The sequence below is a fragment of the Pristiophorus japonicus genome, chromosome 4 (assembly GCF_044704955.1).
Source record: "Pristiophorus japonicus isolate sPriJap1 chromosome 4, sPriJap1.hap1, whole genome shotgun sequence".
Classification (NCBI taxonomy): Eukaryota; Metazoa; Chordata; class Chondrichthyes; family Pristiophoridae; genus Pristiophorus; species Pristiophorus japonicus.
The window spans coordinates 84,362,941-84,383,553 of record NC_091980.1 but is presented as its reverse complement, the minus strand read 5'-3'; the positions used below and the strand labels follow the sequence as shown (position 1 = coordinate 84,383,553).

Sequence of the window (20,613 nt, the reverse complement as noted above, 5' to 3'; positions counted from 1 at the left end):
CAAGGAAGATTGGGCTATGTAAGCAATTGATGTTTTGCGGTCTTGCAGCAATTTTTTTTGTTGGCCAGTAATATTGGATGCCTGGCAAAAAGATGTTATTTCCACAATAAAAATATATCACTTAATTGCTTACCTCAAAAGGGGCATATTCACAAGCAGAAATTGATTTCCAAAGTATTTTAATTAATGAGCACAATTTCAATGTTCCAATTGCTTGAATTATTTAATATTTAAGTAACCGTAAGCTACGAAGATTGGGAGCTACTTACCATGGACCACAATGTTAGAAGCCAACATTGTGCCTGCCTAACATACCCAAGGATAAGTACCAGGAAATAAACTGCTTTTGTCAACTGGGTGTTGAATTTTGAAAGTTAGGCTCTGTAACAGCACCTTTGACTAGAGTGCCTGTAACATAGTAAAACTTCACAAACCACATCAGAGGTCAAAAAATAACTAGAACTGAGAAGTGGAAGGAGAAGAATTACAGATGATGCTGAAAGAAAAATCGAAGAGGTTGGTTTTAGGAGGCTTTGAAAGTGAGACAATAGGAAGCAAGACAGAGGGCTATAAAAAAAAGCTGTCCAGAGTGCGACAATTAAACAACTGAAGGAGCAACCGTTGAAAATGTAGGGAAGAGGGAGTCTAGAGGAGGCCAGAGGCAGATGTACAGAGGATATGTACAGAAACATAGGGCTGAATAAAGTTGCAGAGGTCGTTAGGGGCAAACCTTGGACCGGCTTAAACAATGTCAAGGATTTCAAAGTTAATACAAAGGTAGCCAAATAAGGTTTGTGAGCACAGGGGTAAAAGAACAGATTTTAGAGTGGGACAGAACATGGGTGGTGACGTTTTGAATGTTACAATTTGTGAAGGGCACAGCTGGAAGCCAGCAAGGAGAGCATTGGAATAATCGAGTGCAGAGGCAATGATGCTGTGGATAAGACTTTCCAGCAGCAGTGATGGATGAGGCAGGCATAGAATGGAATACCGCTAAAAAGGTGGAAATTGATGATCTTGGCAGTGACAAGGATGTGGATCTTGAAAGTCACATTAAGCACCAAGGTTGCACATGATTGGGCGCAGTCCTAGCCCAAGGAAGCTGACAGGGAGAGGGGGAATCAGGTGCGAAGGAGCTCAACAGAATGGTTTCTGTCTTGTCCTAGATGAGTTGGAAGGAAATGTTTGCTCATTTAGCACTTGATATTGGCTACACAGTAAGACAGGAAGAGCCAAGAGTGGTAGTGGAGAAGAAAAACTCGATGTCAGCAGCATATGAGAGAGCTGATATCATGTCTACAAATGTTGCTGCCAGGGGCAACATGTAGACAAGGAAAACACTTCAGAACAGGAAAGACAGATCCAGAAACAGTATCCTATCTCAGCTACAAAAGGTACAACCAGGGGAGATCAGGAAATAAGGAATTGAGAGAGTTTTATTCTCAATATTAACACACTAACAAGGCAACAGGGGTAAATGGATAAATAATTAAGTGACAAAACCATTTCAAACTACATCGTGACCATGTTCAGCGAAATGACCGTTTATGATATTTACACATGGACTAAATCATGCTGAAAACACCTACCTCCTTTTTTAAATTGCCCATTTCCAACTTCTTTCAACGTCAAACTCTCATCTTGCCTCCGCTGTAAAACAGAATGTTTGTCAAGGTCTAAAAATCTAGTGCATGAATATGAAGTGTAGTCTTTCCAAGTACAGTACAGTAACAGTGAAAAGTGTATGAAATTATATACCTTCTTACATCACCACCACTTTCAATACCCTTCCATTTCAAATATCTCTACAGGAATTAAAGGATTTAAATTCTAGTGTCACCCTATATTTTGGTGAGAAACATGAACTCTTCACGACTACGACAGTAGCTATTGTACAGATATTGTAACAGAAAACCCACAATGAGACACTTCAGTTCTCCAATGCGGTGCTTCATGTCCCCAGAACTTCCATGTGACATGCTCTATACACTACTATTGCCACTGGGAAGTTGTAGAGCACAACTGCAAGGTCTGGTATATAGAGTTGACCACTTTTCAGGCTCCTTTAATCCTGTAAAACCAGTAGTGAGGCCTGCGAGCGCAAACTTTTAGCGTGATCTGACTAAAGGATAAATCTCATTTATCTTCTGGTCTTAACACTGACTTTAATAACCACAACTGTAGTTATATACTCTATTTTGCAGTATATATTTTGAGTCCCTGGCCAAAGACCGCCCTAAGTGGAGGAAGTGCATCCGGAGCGCTGAGCACCTCGAGTCTCATCACCGAGAGCATGCAGAAATCAAGTGCCGGCAACGGAAAGAGCGTGCGGCAAACCAGTCCCACCCACCCCTTCCCTCAACGACTATCTAGCCCACCTGTGACAGAGACTGTGGTTCTCGTATTGAACTGTTCAGCCACCTAAAGACTCATTTTAAGAGTGGAAGCAAGTCTTCCTCGATTCCGAGGGTGATAGAGTATTCAAACAGGCTCATTTAGACAGACTGTGAAAATTCACAGACCCCCAAGTCAAGGCTGCTACATGCAGTTCGGCATGTTGCATTAACTCATCAATCAACTTGACATTTTCGGACCTTGGCTAGTGAGCCAATAAGGTCAAAGGCGGCGAGTTCTTTTCTGTAAATTGAACCCGGTATAAAATACAGCCATTTTGACCATGTGTCTCAGTAAGACAAAGAAACTGGCAATCAGCCAGCAGCTTGTTACTCTCTGCCAAGATTAAAAAGTTAAAACTACCATCGGAGTTCGTATTTCATTAAAATTAAGAGATCTAACAGAGAGACTGCCTATAATGATGATTTGCACTATAGTAATTTTAATTCCACCCTCTCTCTCGGCTCATCTTCAATTTCTTATCTTTTCAAAGGGTTTGTCCCTCTCTGTATTAGCTATTTGCAAGTTCTGTTTTGTGTCATTAATGTCAGTTATTGTACGTCTGAGAATCTAATTTTATCCAACAATCTCCTGCTTTTGTTAACACCCCCCCCACCATCCAACGTGACTGCAGTTCATTTTCTAGTGTTTTCCTTCCTCGCTCCTCCCCTTTTCTCCAACTCTTAAAATGTTTGTTCACCTTCGTCTTGAAAGATGAGAATGTATATAGCAAGGCAGCGAACGTGTATCGAAGGAGAAGAGGCAATAGGAGAATAGTTTATGAAGAATAGTTTGTGTAGAATGGCTTTTAGAAAGAATCATGGGTAAATGGCTGACCAAAGATGTCAAGCTGTGATAACTACAATGTCAGCACAAAAAGGGGTTACTCAGAGTTGTGGTCAAACACGAGTTACACGAAAAAGCAAAAGTCAGACATGAGTCAGACGAGGGGCTGCTATAACCAGCCGTAAAATAGGGAAATGTGATGACAATCGAAACAGTAAACACATCCCTGGAGCCCGCCCTATTTGGAGAGTTGTTAGCCTGCAATTGGGTATGCTATGGGGGAAATCGACCAATGATTGTATAAACTGAGTGTCACTCAAATGTGTTCTGCTGTAACAATGTATAAGTGTTGAGCTTTTGTACTGTTACGGGACTTGTCAAGAGAGGTGTGGACAGGCTCAAATCGAGGGTGTTCCCTTTATCTTAACAGGTCCCGGCCGGAAATTCTCTAATAAAAGTCTTATGTTGCTAAGACTAAAAGTGTTCGTGTGTCAGTGAATTCGCTGAAACAGATTGAAGGGAAAAGAATCCAGTATCAACATTTGGTGTCAGAAGTGGGATCTCAACCTACGACTGCCGAAAACTTGCGAACTAAGAGCTAGACTAGCCTTGGACGAGACGAGTGGGAAATGGCCACTGGAGTAAGTATAATTTCAATACTGCCCCAGTTTCCTCCGGTTTCAAAAGTCTGAGGAAAGTTTAGCCACTCGCTGGTTCTCAGGTGGTGTCTGAACGAGATCCAAGTCAATCTGGCGAACACTTTCTAAACTTAGGAAATAAGTGTCCAAGTCAGGTGTGACGTCGACCTTGTATATCACTTGGCCCGTCTAGGCACTGATTGGATTTAATTAGGAAGCCGTGTAACGACACGAAGAGAAAAATCGCGCGGGCCACATAGAAAAACGCAGAGATTTGGGATAAGCCGTGTAGCGACACGAAGAGAAAAATCGCGTGAACCGCGGAGCTAAGCGGGACTGTGTAAATCTTAAATTGTACTTACGCCAGGTACGGTGTCGATCTTGTATATCACTTGGTCCACCTAGGCTCTGGGTAAGCTAAACTGAGACCACCACGGGGCGGCGTGGGGGACGATTCGGATTAATTAGGACCCCGATCCGACGCGAGGATGGGTAATCAGGTAGATAAAACGATGGATGCGGGTAGTCCGCTACAGAAGTTATGTGAAGAATTCCCTGAAAGAGCCGGGCAATTTAGACTGTTATCTGGAACTTTGAATAAGTTATTAGGAGATGATCAATGGCCATTAGGGGGCACCAAAAGCTTGGAAGTAGTAAAACAAGCACAGGGAATAATTTGGAAAAAGGGGAGAGGAAAAAGGGATAAGGATTTAATAGCCAAATGGAGACAGTACTGTCAAAAGCTGAAAGATGAGTCCCTTCTGTCAAGCTGGCAGGAAAATGCCACTAAATTAGGGCTGTCCTTGACAGAAGGAGGACATGTTAAAACTGTAGACATCTTAAAGAAAAAGTGCGCGCACGAGAAATGTACTAAGAGTTCCCCTGGGACCTCTGAGAAGAGTACCGATAGACTACGTAGTCGAATGGTTGGCGTTGCGTTGACTGAGGATGATGAATTTGAGGAATGGTTACTCGCAGTCCCAGGCCCCTCACCACAGTCTCCTTCCCGGCGACCTCCACCCTACACTCCGGCGGTAGGAGGTGACGATAACCGTAACCCCACACCAATGAACCAACAAGCCCAGACAGACTCTTCCTCTTCAGATAGTGACTCCTACCATGACTCAAGTCCTCAGTTCACAGACCCTGTAGCCGCTCGGACCAGATCTAAAATTAGAAAACGTAGCCTGACCATTCGGAAAACAGTTACCCCTAGTCCAGGGAGGAGACGCAGGCACTCTCATCATCCCCGCTCTCAGTCTGAACCCCGGGGCCATCAGCAACGACCCACTCGTCATAGCTGAAGCTCCAGCATTAGTTCTACAGGCTCGGAGTGCTCTTCGGATAGAGAAACAGCCTCAGGAAATACTTCCATCCAGAAAACTAGGGTAGAAACTAGGCAGTTCCCAGTTCGACCCATGCCTAATCCGGATGCAGCACAGGCTGCGGATCACCCCACCATAGATGTCTATGTACCCTGGAAGCCGAATGAGATTATGGCTATCCTGGCTACAATACCCGATCGAAAGAAGGAACCTGTCAAGTTTATAGATCGCCTCCGACTCACCATTGGAGTTTATAATGCGGAATCGAGAGACTTGTGGTCCTTAGTGCAGCAGACCCTGAGCCCGACTGAACACGTCCGGTTCTTAGAAAATTTGAGGCGAGCCACCCACGATGAGTTAGTGACTGCTCATCCTCAGGACTCGGATCGCCTAGACGCCATTTTTAATGCTCTCAGCAAGACCCTTCAGAAGCCCATTAGTATGGCAGCAGTGTTAGAGACTAAACCCAAACGAGAAGAAACTGCCGATGAATTCATGGAAAGATTTATTGAAATATACGGAGGTCAATCAGGAGATAATGCCTTCAGGGCAGGGGATAATTCACCTCAATTCTGCGCTATCCTACTTTAGTGCCTGTCCTATTTGATTGCTCACGCTATCCGGACAAATAATATGAATTGGGCAGATAACAGTAAAGCCCAAATGGAAAGAGTGGTAAAATATTATTGGCAGGAGAAGAAGGGAGGGGAAGGAGGAGGTGCCCCCCCAACCCGGGTCAAGACCGAATATGTAATAAGGGAAGAGCCTTCACGGGGAGGACCGAAACCTGACCCAAGGGGATATCAAATGGAACCACAGTACTGTGTAAAGGGATGGGTGGATAACCAAGGATACGGATATACCCAACACCTGAATGGCCCAGGCCCTGCTAATTACGGACCATCCTATTGTCCCCGGCCCGGTATGGGAAGAGGCCGAGGATGGGAGAGAAGAGATGGGCGTTTTAATTGTGGGGAAGAAGGACATTGGAGTAGAAATTGTCCATCCCAAAGGAGACAAGGGGGACAAGGGGGGCACGAGGAGGAAGAGGACGAGGGCCATATACAACCTTCTCGCAGGAAGACCCCTTTGCCCCCTTGAGACCCGAACATCAATACTGACCACGCAGCTTGACCGTACGAGGACCTTCCTCAGATGAGGAACCAATGATATCGTTGAAAATTCAGAATGAGTGGCAACCCTTTTTAATAGATACCGGAGCGTCTATGTCCTCTGTGCAGTCAAAGCTTAAACTCCCCACCTCCACCGAAACACAGGGACTATCAGGGTTCCTGGGACAGGTCTCAACATTCCCGGTATCGGAACCAGTTAAAGTAAATTACAGGGAAGAATCTGTGGAACATCGGTTTGTAATCACCACCAAATTGGACTGTAATCTGATGGCTAGGGATCTCCTCTGTAAATTTCAATTGCATCTGGAATGCGGGGATGACGGAATCATTGTAAAGCAAGGAACCTTTAAACGACAGTGCTATACTACTCGGACTCCTCAATGGTGGTCCCTGGATTTGCCCCAAGCGCCCTATCATGTGACCCTGGCCTATGATCCTAGTGGAAAGAATCAGGATCTTCAGAATTTTTATCAGGACCATGTGGGAGGGGAGTGGGAAATCCTCCTAAGAGCCAGAGTGTCAGGACCAGAGGGGAAGGCGGATTTTGTGGAAATAAATAAGAATTTGTGGCAACAGCCCCCGACGGTGGCACCCCACATCACTCGCGAAGTATTACCTCCCCACCACGTTAAAGATTTGGGGACTATGGTGCGCCAAGCTATAGATGAGGCTGACCCTACCAGCCTGGATTTGCAGATTGTGCGACATGGCCGGACGGTCCAATTTCACACGGATCCCGAGAAGATCCTGACAGTGCTATGCCACCATACCGGTGCCAATATACCCGATTACGTGGATCCCCACATATGGGCAGAAGACCCCTCTCAAGTGGGCTACACTCCAATTGATCCGATTGAGATCCTCATACAGGATAATGTGGACTGGCCCTCCATTCGCCAGTACCCACTGAAACCACAAGCGATACCGAGTATCCACCGATTGATCAAGGGATTAGTGGAATAGGGGATTCTAGTCCAATGTCAGTCCCCGTGCAATACACCAATACTGGCAGTTCCTAAGCCAGGCAAGGTAGATCAGTTCCGCTTGGTCCAAGACCTTCGAGCCATCAATGCTATTGTCTGGCCCCTACACGCCCTGGTTCCCAACCCAGCGCAGATACTATCGCTAATCCCAGCAGACGCCAAGATCTTCGCAATAATAGACCTCCAACATGCATTCTTCGCCTTGCCGCTAGCCCAGTCAAGTCAGTACCTGTTCGCCTTCACTTACCAGGGACAGCAATATACATGGAATAGACTTCCCCAAGGGTTTATCCACTCCCCGACCTTGTTCTCGAGATGCCTGCAGAAACAGTTACAGTCTCTCACGCTGACTAAGGGATCTACTTTAATTCAGTATGTGGACGATTTACTGGTAGCCAGCGCAGATGAACCAAGTAATCGGGAGGATGCTAATCAGTTACTGAATTACCTGTCCTCCCTGGGATACATAGTGTCTGCATCAAAGGTCAAAATTGGCCAGTCTCAGGTCAAATTTCTGGGGATCATCTTATCAGGCACCCACCGGGCCTTGGAGGCTAGCCGAGTTGAACCCATCTGCCGATTTCCAGTCCCTAGGACGGCCAAACAGATGCAGCAGTGGTTGGGGATGATCAATTACTGTAGATCCTGGATCCCTAACGTTGCCCTGATGACTAAGCACCTCACACCGTACACAACTAAAGAAGGCAGCTTTGAAATAGAAGCCACAGACGTTCAAGCCTTTAAGGAACTAAAGAGCCCTGCTGCAAGCACTGGCTTTGGGCCGGCCACTTTATGACCGGCCCTTTCAACTGTATTGTACAATCTTGAAAGACTGTGCCACTGCTGTGTTAAACATAGAAAACATAGAAAATAGGTGCAGGAGTAGGCCATTCGGCCCTTCTAGCCTGCACCGCCATTCAATGAGTTCATGGCTGAACATTCAACTTCAGTACCCCATTCCTGCTTTCTCGCCATACCCCTTGATCCCCCTAGTAGTAAGGACCTCATCTAACTCCTTTTTGAATATATTTAGTGAATTGGCCTCAACAACTTTCTGTGGTAGAGAATTCCACAGGTTCACCACTCTCTGGGTGAAGAAGTTCCTCCGCATCTCGGTCCTAAATGGCTTACCCCTTATCCTTAAGACTGTGACCTCTGGTTCTGGACTTCCCCAACATTGGGAACATTCTTCCTGCATCTAACCTGTCTAACCCCGTCAGAATTTTAAATGTTTCTATGAGGTCCCCTCTCATTCTTCTGAACTCCAGTGAATACAAGCCCAGTTGATCCAGTCTTTCTTGATAGGTCAGTCCCGCCATCCCGGGAATCAGTCTGGTGAACCTTCGCTGCACTCCCTCAATAGCAAGAATGTCCTTCCTCAGGTTAGGAGACCAAAACTGTACACAATACTCCAGGTGTGGCCTCACCAATGCCCTGTACAACTGTAGCAACACCTCCCTGCCCCTGTACTCAAATCCCCTTGCTATGAAGGCCAACATGCCATTTGCTTTCTTAACCACCTGCTGCACCTGCATGCTAACCTTCAATGACTGATGTACCATGACACCCAGGTCTCTTTGCACCTCCCCTTTTCCTAATCTGTCACCATTCAGATAATAGTCTGTCTCTCTGTTTTTACCACCAAAGTGGATAACCTCACATTTATCCACATTATACTTTATCTGCCATGCATTTGCCCACTCACCAAACCTATCCAAGTCGCTCTGCAGCCTCACAGCATCCTCCTCGCAGCTCACACTGCCACCCAACTTAGTGTCATCCGCAAATTTGGAGATACTACATTTAATCCCCTCATCTAAATCATTAATGTACAGTGTAAACAGCTGGGGCCCCAGCACAGAACCTTTCGATACCCCACTAGTCACTGCCTGCCATTCTGAAAAGTACCCATTTACTCCTACTCTTTGCTTCCTGTCTGACAACCAGTTCTCAATCCATGTCAGTACACTACCTCCAATCCCATGTGCTCTAACTTTGCACATCAATCTCTTGTGTGGGACCTTGTCGAACGCCTTCTGAAAGTCCAAATATACCACATCAACTGGTTCTCCCTTGTCCACTCTACTGGAAACATCCTCAAAAAATTCCAGAAGATTTGTCAAGCATGATTTCCCTTTCACAAATCCATGCTGACTTGGACCTATCATGTCACCTCTTTCCAAATGCACTGCTATGACATCCTTAATAATTGATTCCATCATTTTACCCACTACCGATGTCAGGCTGACCGGTCTATAATTCCCTGTTTTCTCTCTTCCTCCTTTTTTAAAAAGTGGGGTTACATTGGCTACCCTCCACTCCATAGGAACTGATCCAGAGTCAATGGAATGTTGGAAAATGACTGTCAACGCATCCACTATTTCCAAGGCCACCTCCTTAAGTACTCTGGGATGCAGTCCATCAGGCCCTGGGGATTTATCGGCCTTCGATCCCATCAATTTCCCCAACACAATTTCCCGGTAATAAGGATTTCCCTCAGCTCCTCCTCCTTACTAGACCCCCCGACCCCTTTTATAACCGGAAGGTTGTTCGTGTCCTCCTTCGTGAATACCGAACCAAAGTACTTGTTCCATTGGTCCGCCATTTCTTTGTTCCCCGTTATGACTTCCCCTGATTCTGACTGCAGGGGACCTACGTTTGTCTTTACTAACCTTTTTCTCTTTACATATCTATAGAAACTTTTGCAATCCGTCTTAATGTTCCCTGCAAGCTTCTTCTCATACTCCATTTTCCCTGCCCTAATCAAACCCTTTGTCCTCCTCTGCTGAGTTCTAAATTTCTCCCAGTCCCCAGGTTCGCTGCTATTTCTGGCCAATTTGTATGCCACTTCCTTGGCTTTAATACTATCCCTGATTTCCCTTGATAGCCACGGTTGAGCCACCTTCCCTTTTTTATTTTTATGCCAGACAGAAATGTACAATTGTTGTAGTTCATCCATGCGGTCTCTAAATGTCTGCCATTGCCCATCCACAGTCAACCCCTTAAGTATCATTCGCCAATCCATCCCAGCCAATTCACGCCTCATACCTTCAAAGTTAGCCTTCTTTAAGTTCTGGACCATGGTCTCTGAATTAACTGTTTCATTCTCCATCCTAATGCAGAATTCCACCATATTATGGTCACTCTTCCCCAAGGGGCCTCGCACAACGAGATTGCTAATTAATCCTCTCTCATTACATAACACCCAGTCTAAGATGGCCTCCCCCCTAGTTGGTTCCTCGACATATTGGTCTAAAAAACCATCCCTTATGCACTCCAGGAAATCCTCCTCCATCGTATTGCTTCCAGTTTGGTTAGCCCAATCTATGTGCATATTAAAGTCACCCATTATAACTGCTGCACCTTTATTGCACGCACCCCTAATTTCATGTTTGATGCCCTCCCCAACATCACTACTACTGTTTGGAGGTCTGTACACAACTCCCACTAACGTTTTTTGCCCTTTGGTGTTCTGCAGCTCTACCCATATAGATTCCACATCATTCAAGCTAATGTCCTTCCTAATATTGCCTTAATCTCCTCCTTAACCAGCAATGCTACCCCACCTCCTTTTCCTTTTATTCTATCCTTCCTGAATGTTGAATACCCCTGGATGTTGAGTTCCCAGCCCTGATCATCCTGGAGCCACGTCTCCGTAATCCCAATCACATCATATTTGTTAACATCTATTTGCACAGTTAATTCATCCACCTTATTGCGGATACTCCTTGCATTAAGACACAAAGCCTTTAGGCTTGTTTTTTTAACACCCTCTGTCCTTTTAGAATTTTGCTGTACAATGGCCCTTTTTGTTCTTTGTCTTGGGTTTCTCTGCCCTCCACTTTTCCTCATCTCCTTTCTGTCTTTTGTTTTTGCCTCCTTTTTGTTTCCCTCTATCTCCCTGCATTGGTTCCCATCCCCCTGCCATATTAGTTTAACTCCTCCCCAACAGCACTAGCAAACACTCCCCCGAGGACATTGGTTCCGATTCTGCCCAGATGCAGACCGTCCGGATTGTACTGGTCCCACCTCCCCCAGAACCGGTTCCAATGCCCCAGGAATTTGAATCCCTCCCTGCTGCACCATTGCTCAAGCCACGTATTCATCTGAGCTATCCTGCGATTCCTACTCTGACTAGCACGTGGCACTGGTAGCAATCCCGAGATTACTACTTTTGAGGTCCTACTTTTTAATTTAGCTCCTAGCTCCTTAAATTCATTTCGTAGGAACTCATCCCTTTTTTTACCTATGTCATTGGTACCAACGTGCACCACGACAACTGGCTGTTCTCCCTCCCTTTTTAGAATGTCCTGCACCCGCTCCGAGACATCCTTGACCCTTGCACCAGGGAGGCAACATACCATCCTGGAGTCTCGGTTGCGGCCGCAGAAACGCCTATCTATTCCCCTTACAATTGAATCCCCTATCACTATCGCTCGCCCACTCTTTTTCCTGCCTTCCTGTGCAACAGAGCCAGCCACGGTGCCATGAACTTGGCTGCTGCTGCCCGCTCCTGATGAGTCATCCCCCTCAACAGCACTCAAAGCAGTGTATCTGTTTTGCAGTGGGATGACCACAGGGGACCCCTGCACTACCTTCCTTGCACTACTCTTCCTGCTGGTCTTCCATTCCCTCGCTGGCTGTGGACCCTTCTCCTGCGGTAAGACCAACTCGCTACACGTGATACTCACGTCATTCTCAGCATCGTGGATGCTCCAGAGTGAATCCACCTTCAGCTCCAACTCCGCAACTCAGAAACACGGGGATAGGCATAGGCCTGTTGCCTACTACTCTTCCAAAATAGACCCCGTTGCCTTGGGGCACCCTGTATGTACTCAAATATTAACTGCTATCTACAATAGCCTTCAATCCGCTGCCAACATTACCCTCCAGCAGGATATTGTTGTGTACACCTCTCACTCCGTAGCTGCCCTCCTGGGCCAACTGCAGACTCAACACCTTACAATGGCCAGGCAAAGCAGATATGAGATCTACCTACTGAATAATCCTAAACTGACCTTTCGGCACTGTACTACCATTAATCCGGCCTGTTTTCTTACTGAGCCACCCCAAGATGAGGAAGAACCCAGTCATGATTGTTTATCTTTAATTCAGGAGGCCTCGTCGGTCAGGGAAGATTTAGTTGACGTACCAATGGAAGACCCAGACTGTGTTATGCATGTTGACTGAAGTTCTTCTATTAATCCAGAAGGTACACGAATCTCAGGATACGCCATAGTAAACCAGGAGAATCAGGTCTTGGAATCTGCCGCCTTTGAAACCGCCTATTCTGCCCATCAAGCTGAACTATTCGCCCTCACCCGAGCCTGTATCTTGGCCAAAGACCTCAAAGTCAATATCTATACCCACTCTAGGTATGCCTTTGGGGTAGCCCATGATTTCGGACAGTTATGGAAAAAATAGGGGATTCCTGACCTCACAGGGAAACGAGATATCTCATAGGCAACTAGTATCCGATTTGTTGCAAGCCCTCATGCTCCCTAAACGTATTGCTATTGTCAAGTGCACTGCCCACACTACCGGAAACTCTCCGGTTGATATAGGAAACCGCTGTGCTGACAGAGAGGCTAAAAGAGAGGCTGACAGAGTGGACAACAAATGGTGGTGCCTAGAATGATGAGTCAAACTAAAAATCCTGCCAAGGATAAGTTAGCCTCGGAAAAACCAATGCCAACCATCCAAGATGTCATTAAAGTACAGGAGGACGCTCCTGAAAAAGATAAACTGTTGTGGAAAGATTATGGATGTACTTATGACAATGTTTCTAAACTCTGGACCACTCCCGCGGAACAGACTTGCATGTCTGACGAGTTGGCTCTATGGGTTATTGAATGTATGCATTTTGCTATTCATTGTGGAGCAAGGGCAACAAGTGACACGCTTTTGGCCACTTGGTGGCACCCTAGACTCCAGATGCTAGCCCAGAACATCAGTAGTCGTTGCCTTGTTTGCCAACAGCATAATCAGGGAAGGGAGTCCCCTGTGATCAGGGTAAGACGCCCCTACCAGAAGGCCCCTTTGAGACCTTACAGTTGGATTACATTGAGTTGCAAAGGGTTCAGTGTTACAAATATGTGTTAGTAATAGTTGATGTGTTTAGTAAATGGATCGAAGCCTATCCTACTCTGGACAATAAGGCTCAAACTGTTGTTAGTGTTAATGAGGGAAATTGTTCCCAGATATGGTATCCCAGTTCGACTGAGTTCCGATAATGGCCCTCACTTTATTGGCCAAGTCAATAAAGAATTCTGTTCCCAGATGCGCATTAACCAGCAGCTGCATTGTGCCTACCGACCCCAAGCTGCGGGACTTGTCGAACGCGCTAATCAGACTCTTAAAACCAAGCTTGCAAAACTGGTAGCATCAACCGGACTCAATTGGCTTAAACTCCTCCCCATAGCTCTATTCCAGATCCGAACTACTCCCACCGCTAGGGCTAGACTGACCCCCGCTGAGGTCATTTATGGTAGGCCCCTTAGGACCCCATGGAATCAGAATGTCCCCTCCACTGTCCAATTTCACCATATGACTGAGGAAATGACTACATACATTCTTGCCCTGACTCAGGCTTTGCGAATAGCCCACAACCAGGTTCGAGATGCTCACCTTGACCTCCCAGAGTTACCCGAATCATCTCTCGTGCGACCAGGAAAATATGTCCTGATTAAGAAATGGATTCGAAAGAGACTAGAGCCACGATGGGAGGGGCCTTTTCAGGTGTTACTCACTACCCCCACCGCAGCTAAGGTTGAACGAAGGAGTGCCTGGGTTCACCTGCACCACTGTAAACTGGCTACTACATAAGCCTATGTTATCAGCCGTCCTAACCCTTGTTTCTGTTCCAGACTTCCTCTCCTCCATAGCTGAATAAACCACATCTTTAGGGCAGGAAGAAAGAAAAACGCCAAGAACACGGCAGGAGAAAGGAACAAGCAGACTTAGCTGTTTTCTGAGCTATCCTTATCTTATTGTTAACTAATGTATAGTATCGTCTAAAATTATCTAAACATGTGTAAGCTAGCAGGTATAATTGTGCTATCTTGTGCTATCCTAGCAGAACTGGAAGGGCTACAGGATAACTTATTTTATCAGACCCATACCCGATTGCATGGCAATCGAACTGTGTGTTACCCACTAGCCCAATCAGTAGAGGCCCTGTTCGTGGCTACCCCTGGGTGGACCCCCTACGACTTATATACGGCGGATACCTCGGACGCACCCTGTGAGGGACAAACGGGCGAATATAGAAAGGGTATACCGGGAAGATGTGTGGAATTAATAGACTCCATGAATCCTGAAAGAATGGAGCGGTATGCTCAGACATTGAAAGCTACCTGCTTTGCTTCTCAGGACAAGGGTGGGGTTGTGTATATGCCCTGGTCCCCGGGAACGCCACCTGTGTGCAGACGCAGTGTGCCCGTCAGTACTGTCGAGTGCGTAAGGGCCAGTTTACCTGTACCTGTAACGAGCAAAGATGCCTGAATGTGACCGCAGGAAGGCAAGTTGTCTGCGGTCAGTGTAACGGAACTCATGTCAGCTCAGAAACATGGGCATACCCGTTTGATGCTTACCAATTGGTAGGATGAGGCTCAAATTCAAGGGAACCTAGCAATTGGTGGTATAAGCAGTTCACGAGTGTTAGCAACACCAACATAAAGTGTTATAGAGCTAAGGAAGGATTTGTGTTCCTCCTTAATGGTACCTTTAAGACAGCCACACCAACCTTCCCCGTCCTCTTTGCAGTAGGGACTAACGGGCCACTTATCGTTCCATGCCCTCAGAGAGGACATGTGCAACGAAGAATAGTGACCCGAGCTATTAGTAAGGAATTCTGTGCGGATTGGGAAGACCCTATCATGCTTGGATCGTTGCTCGGCTATGGGTTCCTTGGGGCCCTGTCTGTAGGTGGATCAGCAGGGGTAATTAGTGCCAAAAATAGGAACTACCTTATTTGTGGATTGGCGATTTTGGGAAATAGCACTTCCAAGGGACTGGATGCCATCAACAGAGAACTGTCTGAACCAAGATTGTATACGCAGCAAACCCGCTATGCCGTAGATTATCAGCTGGCCCAACAAGGAGGAGTGTGCACCATTATAGGAGACAAATGTATAACACATGTCACGGATGAATCATACAATATCACCCAGGCCATTGATGCCATAAAAAAGCAGCTGGCTGAGTTTAGGCAGGGCCCAAAGAAAGGAGATGGTTGGTTAGATTGGTTACTCGGAGGATCATGGGGATCCTATTTAATGCATGGAGCAGTCATTCTCGTCGTAATAATAGTTACCTGTTGTCTGCTTATTGGCTGCTTTAATGTCTGTTGTAAGGTGATGATGGCGAAGTTGGAGCAAATTCTTAGTCACGAGCTCCCGGAATTTGGTTCAACAAACTAAAAGTTTACTTGAGAATCAAGAGGAGTATGAGAAACAAGAATGCGAACGGCTGAATGCGATACTCCTGGAATAATCACCAGGGTTATCATAGAATGATAAAGGGGGGAATGAGAACGTATATAGCAAGGCAGCGAACGTGTATCGAAGGAGAAGAGGCAATAGGAGAATAGTTTATGAAGAATAGTTTGTGTAGAATGGCTTTTAGAAAGAATCATGGGTAAATGGCTGACCAAAGATGTCAAGCTGTGATAACTACAATGTCAGCACAAAAAGGGGTTACTCAGAGTTGTGGTCAAACACGAGTTACGCGAAAAAGCAAAATTCAGACATGAGTCAGACGAGGGGCTGCTATAACCAGCCGTAAAATAGGGAAATGTGATGACAATCGAAACAGTAAACACATCTCTGGAGCCCACCCTATTTGGAGAGTTGTTAGCCTGCAATTGGGTATGCTATGGGGGAAATCGACCAATGATTGTATAAATTGAGTGTCACTCAAATGTGTTCTGATGTAACAATGTATAAGTGTTGAGCTTTTGTACTGTTACGGGACTTGTCAAGAGAGAGGTGGACAGGCTCAAATAGGGTGTTCCCTTTATCTTAACAGGTCCCGGCCGGAAATTCTTTAATAAAAGTCTTATGTTGCTAAGACTAAAAGTGTTCGTGTGTCAGTGAATTCGCTGAAACAGATTGAAGGGAAAAGAATCCAGTATCAACAAAGACACTATCTGAAATGTCAACATGCTTCTTTTTCTCTTTACAGCGGCTGACTGATCTGTTTCCAGCGTTTTCTGGTTTTCCTTCGCAATCCATTCACCTCCCTTCCCATTTTTGGGAATGCGTGGAAGTAAGCAGCTTTAATGGCAAAACTTAACGGCAAAAGAAGCTCTAAGTAGGCACAAGCGGTGCACATTAAGAGGGAATCGAATGACTAAACGAATCTGGATGATTTAGGAAAAATAATATCAAGTGCAAAACAGCTGACAATAATTGGAAAACTCGATCCAGAAGGAAATGTTGCAAAGCACGTAGCCAACTGACACACGATGAGGAAAGAGGTATTCATAGGAACTGGATCAATCAATTAAGTGGATTTCAATGTGGATTTATGTATGCTGGAATGGTAAGTATGGAATGTGTATATAATAAAGGAACAAGCATTAGCAATGGTGAAAAAGGTTAACCACTGAAAATGTCAAGTGAATGTGACATTATCAGTTAGACTAACCGTAATAGAATAGACCACAAGATATCAAAAAAAGTTACTAACTTTAGTTAAATCACTGCAGGGCCCACATTTCTAATAAGGTGGGCAATCTTGGGCACACTTCCTTAAATCCATGCCAGATACACTGCAATGGATTTAAGGAAGCGTGAAAAGGAGGATTCCAGAATTTATGGCTCTAAGTCAAGAAGAAACTCTCAGAACTAAATTTCTTGTTAAAATAAGAAATGATCATGGTTTTAAAATGCACAGCTAATGCAAACTGTTCAACTTGGACAGAGTACAAACAAAAATTCATTAAAAAAAGTCAATTAAAACTTGATACCTCTGGGGATTTTATTCACCCGCAAAGTTGTGGAATAGATGCCAGAATTAACACCACAACTGAGGGTTCAAACACAAGTACAGATGGAAGACGATAACATGTTGCTTCCTGAAATGCTGGGATAATGGAAATGTCATATCAAGGTAGGCAACTAAAGGAGAAAATACACCATCTAGAAACCAAAAATATAATAATGAATAGTCAGAATGGTCTTGCTTGACCAACCTCATTTAAATTTTTTGAAGAGGTAACAGAGAGAGTAGACAACGGTAATGCAGTAGATGCAATTTATCTAGATTTTCAAAAGGCCTTCGATAAGGTACCCCAAAATAGACTAATGAACATTAAAAATATGTGGAGTCAGGGGACAAGTAGCAGAATGGATAGCTAGCTGGCTTCAAGACAGAAAGCAGAGAGTGAGAGTAAAGGGTAGCTATTCACAATGTCAGAAGGTGGGTAGTGGTGTTCCATAAGGATCAGTGCTGGGACCAATATTGTTCACAATTTATATTAACGATTTAGACTTTGGAATCAAAAAGACAATTTCTAAATTTGCGGATGACACCAATTTGTTGTTGTGGGGGGGGGGGGGGGGGGGCGCGGTTGGGATAGTCAATACTGAGGAGGATTGCAACAAATTACAGGAGGACATTAATAAACTAGCAGAATGGGAATATAATTGGCAAATGAAGTTGAACACTGATAAAATCTGAGGTTATTACCTTTTGGTAGGAAGAATAGGGAGATCACTTATTACTTGGAGAGTGCAAATCTAGAGGAACAAAGGGATCTCGGAGTACAAATCACTAAAAGTTACGGCACAAGGCCATAAAAAGGAAAACCAAGCACATGGGTTTATTTCTAGAGGTATAGAATTGAAAACTAGAAGTTATGCTAAACCCGTATTGAATCTTGGTTAGACAACACTTATTACTGCGTAAGTTCTGGTCGCTATATTATAAAAAGGATATAGAGGTACTGGAGAGGGTGCAGAAAAGATTTACAAGGATGATACCAGAAATGTGAGGGTATCGATATCAGGAAAGGATGAACAGGCTGGGTCTCTTTTCTCTTGAAAAAAGGTTGAAGGGTGACCTAATAGAGGTCTTCAAAATGATGAAAGGTTTTGATAGAGTGGATACAGAGAGGCTGTTTCCACTTGTGGGGAACAGCTTAATTTGAGGCCATCAATATTAGTCAACAAGAAATCCAATAGGGAATTCAGAATAAACTTCTTTACCCAAATAGTGAGAATGTGGAACTCACTACCACAGGGAGTGGTTGAAGCGAATTTTGTAGATGCATTTAAGGGGAGGAGAGACAAGCATATGAGGGAGAAGGGAATAAAGGGTTATGTTGATAGATTTAGATGAGGAAAGACAGGAGGCTCAAGTGGAGCATAAATGCCGGCATGGACTGATTGGGCTGAATGGCCTGTTTCTGTGTCGCATATCCTAGGCATAGGCAAGCAACATAGGATTTAAGGTTAGATAGGTATACTGGAGGTTTGTTGCCTACAATTTTGGGAAGGGGACTGGAAGAAATGTGTAATGGTTTGGGTAGTGTGAATGTTGTACTGTCCTTGAAAAGAATGGATTTAGTGGGTGAATTGTCCTCATTTTATCCCATGTTTTTACATTTTTAACAAGCAGTCACAGAAGGAAGCTTGATGTATTGGGATATATGGCTGTAATTGTGGGCACATGACAATTGCAGACGTGCTTCTATGGTGAAAGAGCAAAATTGTTTTGTGCCCAGGGATGCAAAGCCTAATTTTTGTTTATGTTTAGATTTCAGAATTTGCAACACTCCAGCATGCAAATAGCAGTCATGTTAGTTAAATGATAAAACACCAAAAATATGGTTTATAATCCACAAATATGACATTAAAAAAACTAAAGAACAGTTTCAAATTCAAAAGAAATGCCGCCATCTGACGAGGTGAAAGCACGCTGATTACCTTTTTTTCTTCTCCAGGCAGATCTTTTTCCAGTTCCCGTAAATATTCTTCATCAAACTCAAGCTTTTTGGTTTCCTTTATTTCAAAATCATCCTCCAACTCTAAATTCATCACATCATCTTCTAAGCCTTCAAACCCATCAGTCTCCGGTGATTCTTTGCATTCAAAGAAGTGCTCTTCAGCGGTCTCTTGATCATCGGCAATGTGAGCCAATTGTGATTTTTCAGCATTGCCATTGGCTCCCGAAATATCACTCTCCACAGGCGATAGTCTGCTTGAAGTTGACTCGCAACTTAAATACTCAGATGCCGCATTCTGCTTCTCTGTCTCATCATCCGAAACATTTACAATAGTCCCCAATTTTTCAAAAAGCTCTGTATCTTCTGATTCTCGATCCATTTACAGGTCTGATCTCTAATGAATTAGAAAGAAAAAACGGAAGGTTACCACAGTCAAGTGCATTATTTAATAATGAGCCTGTATGGCTCAGAGACATGGACTATGTACAGTAGACACCTCAAGTCGCTGGAGAAATACCACCAACGATGTCTCCGCAAGATCCTATAAATCCCCTGGGAGGACTGACGCACCAATGTTAGCGTCCTCGACCAGGCCAACATCCCCAGCACTGAAGCACTGACCACACTTGATCAGCTCCGCTGGGCAGGCCATGTTGTTCGCATGCCTGACACGAGACTCCCAAAGCAAGCGCTCTACTTTCAGATCAGACATTAAACAGTGAGCATGAAAGATCCCAAGGCACTATTTGAAGAACAGGGGAGTTTCTTCCAGTGTCTTTGGGCCCAAGTTTCCACAAGAAAAAAAACGGGCGCCCCTCCGAGCTGGGCGCCCGTTTTTCGCGCCTAAAAAAAATCCTCGGTATTCTGCACCTACCTGCAGCCAGCACGAGCTGTGGGGGGGCGGAGCCAGGTCCCGGCGCTGAAAACAGTGCCGGGACCTCTGCACATGCGCGCTACTGTCGGCACGCAAGTGCAGTAGCTCCAGGCACCGAACTGTGTGGGAGGGGCCCGAAGCACGCAGCCCCTACCCCTGGCTGAATGGCCTCACTGGGGCTGCATCAATGAGGCTCCTCCCACGGCCAGCTCCTGCTCTGCCCCCACCCCCCCCCCCGACCAGACCAGACACTTGCTCCCCCCCCCACCCCCCCCCCCCGCCGACCAGACCCGACCGGCACCCGCTCCCCCCCCCCCCGACCTGAGACCCACTCCCCCCCGCTGACCAGACCCGACCCGACACCCGCTCCCTCCGCCGCCCCGACCCGACACCCGCTTCCCCCGCCCCGACACCCGCTCCCCCCCCCCCCCCCACTGACCCGACCCGCGCTCCTGTTCCCCCGCCCCCCCCGCTCTCTCTTCCCCCCCCCCCCTCTCTTCCACCCCTCCCCTCCCTCCTCCCATCCCCCC

The 20,613-nt window shown here is 45.6% G+C and overlaps 1 protein-coding gene across 1 annotated transcript in view; it reads right to left on the bottom strand.

The window, feature by feature from the left end:
* The window catches only part of ttc1 (tetratricopeptide repeat domain 1), an 87,647-nt gene that overhangs the window by 61,778 nt on the left and 5,256 nt on the right, over positions 1-20,613 (bottom strand). Inside the window, exons 2-3 of the mRNA XM_070878387.1 lie at positions 19,190-19,603; positions 1,590-1,650 (exon numbers count right to left, since the gene is read on the bottom strand). Coding sequence (XP_070734488.1) covers positions 1,590-1,650; positions 19,190-19,588 — 460 coding nt within the window. The 5' untranslated portion in view covers positions 19,589-19,603. The remainder of the gene's footprint in view (positions 1-1,589; positions 1,651-19,189; positions 19,604-20,613) is intronic.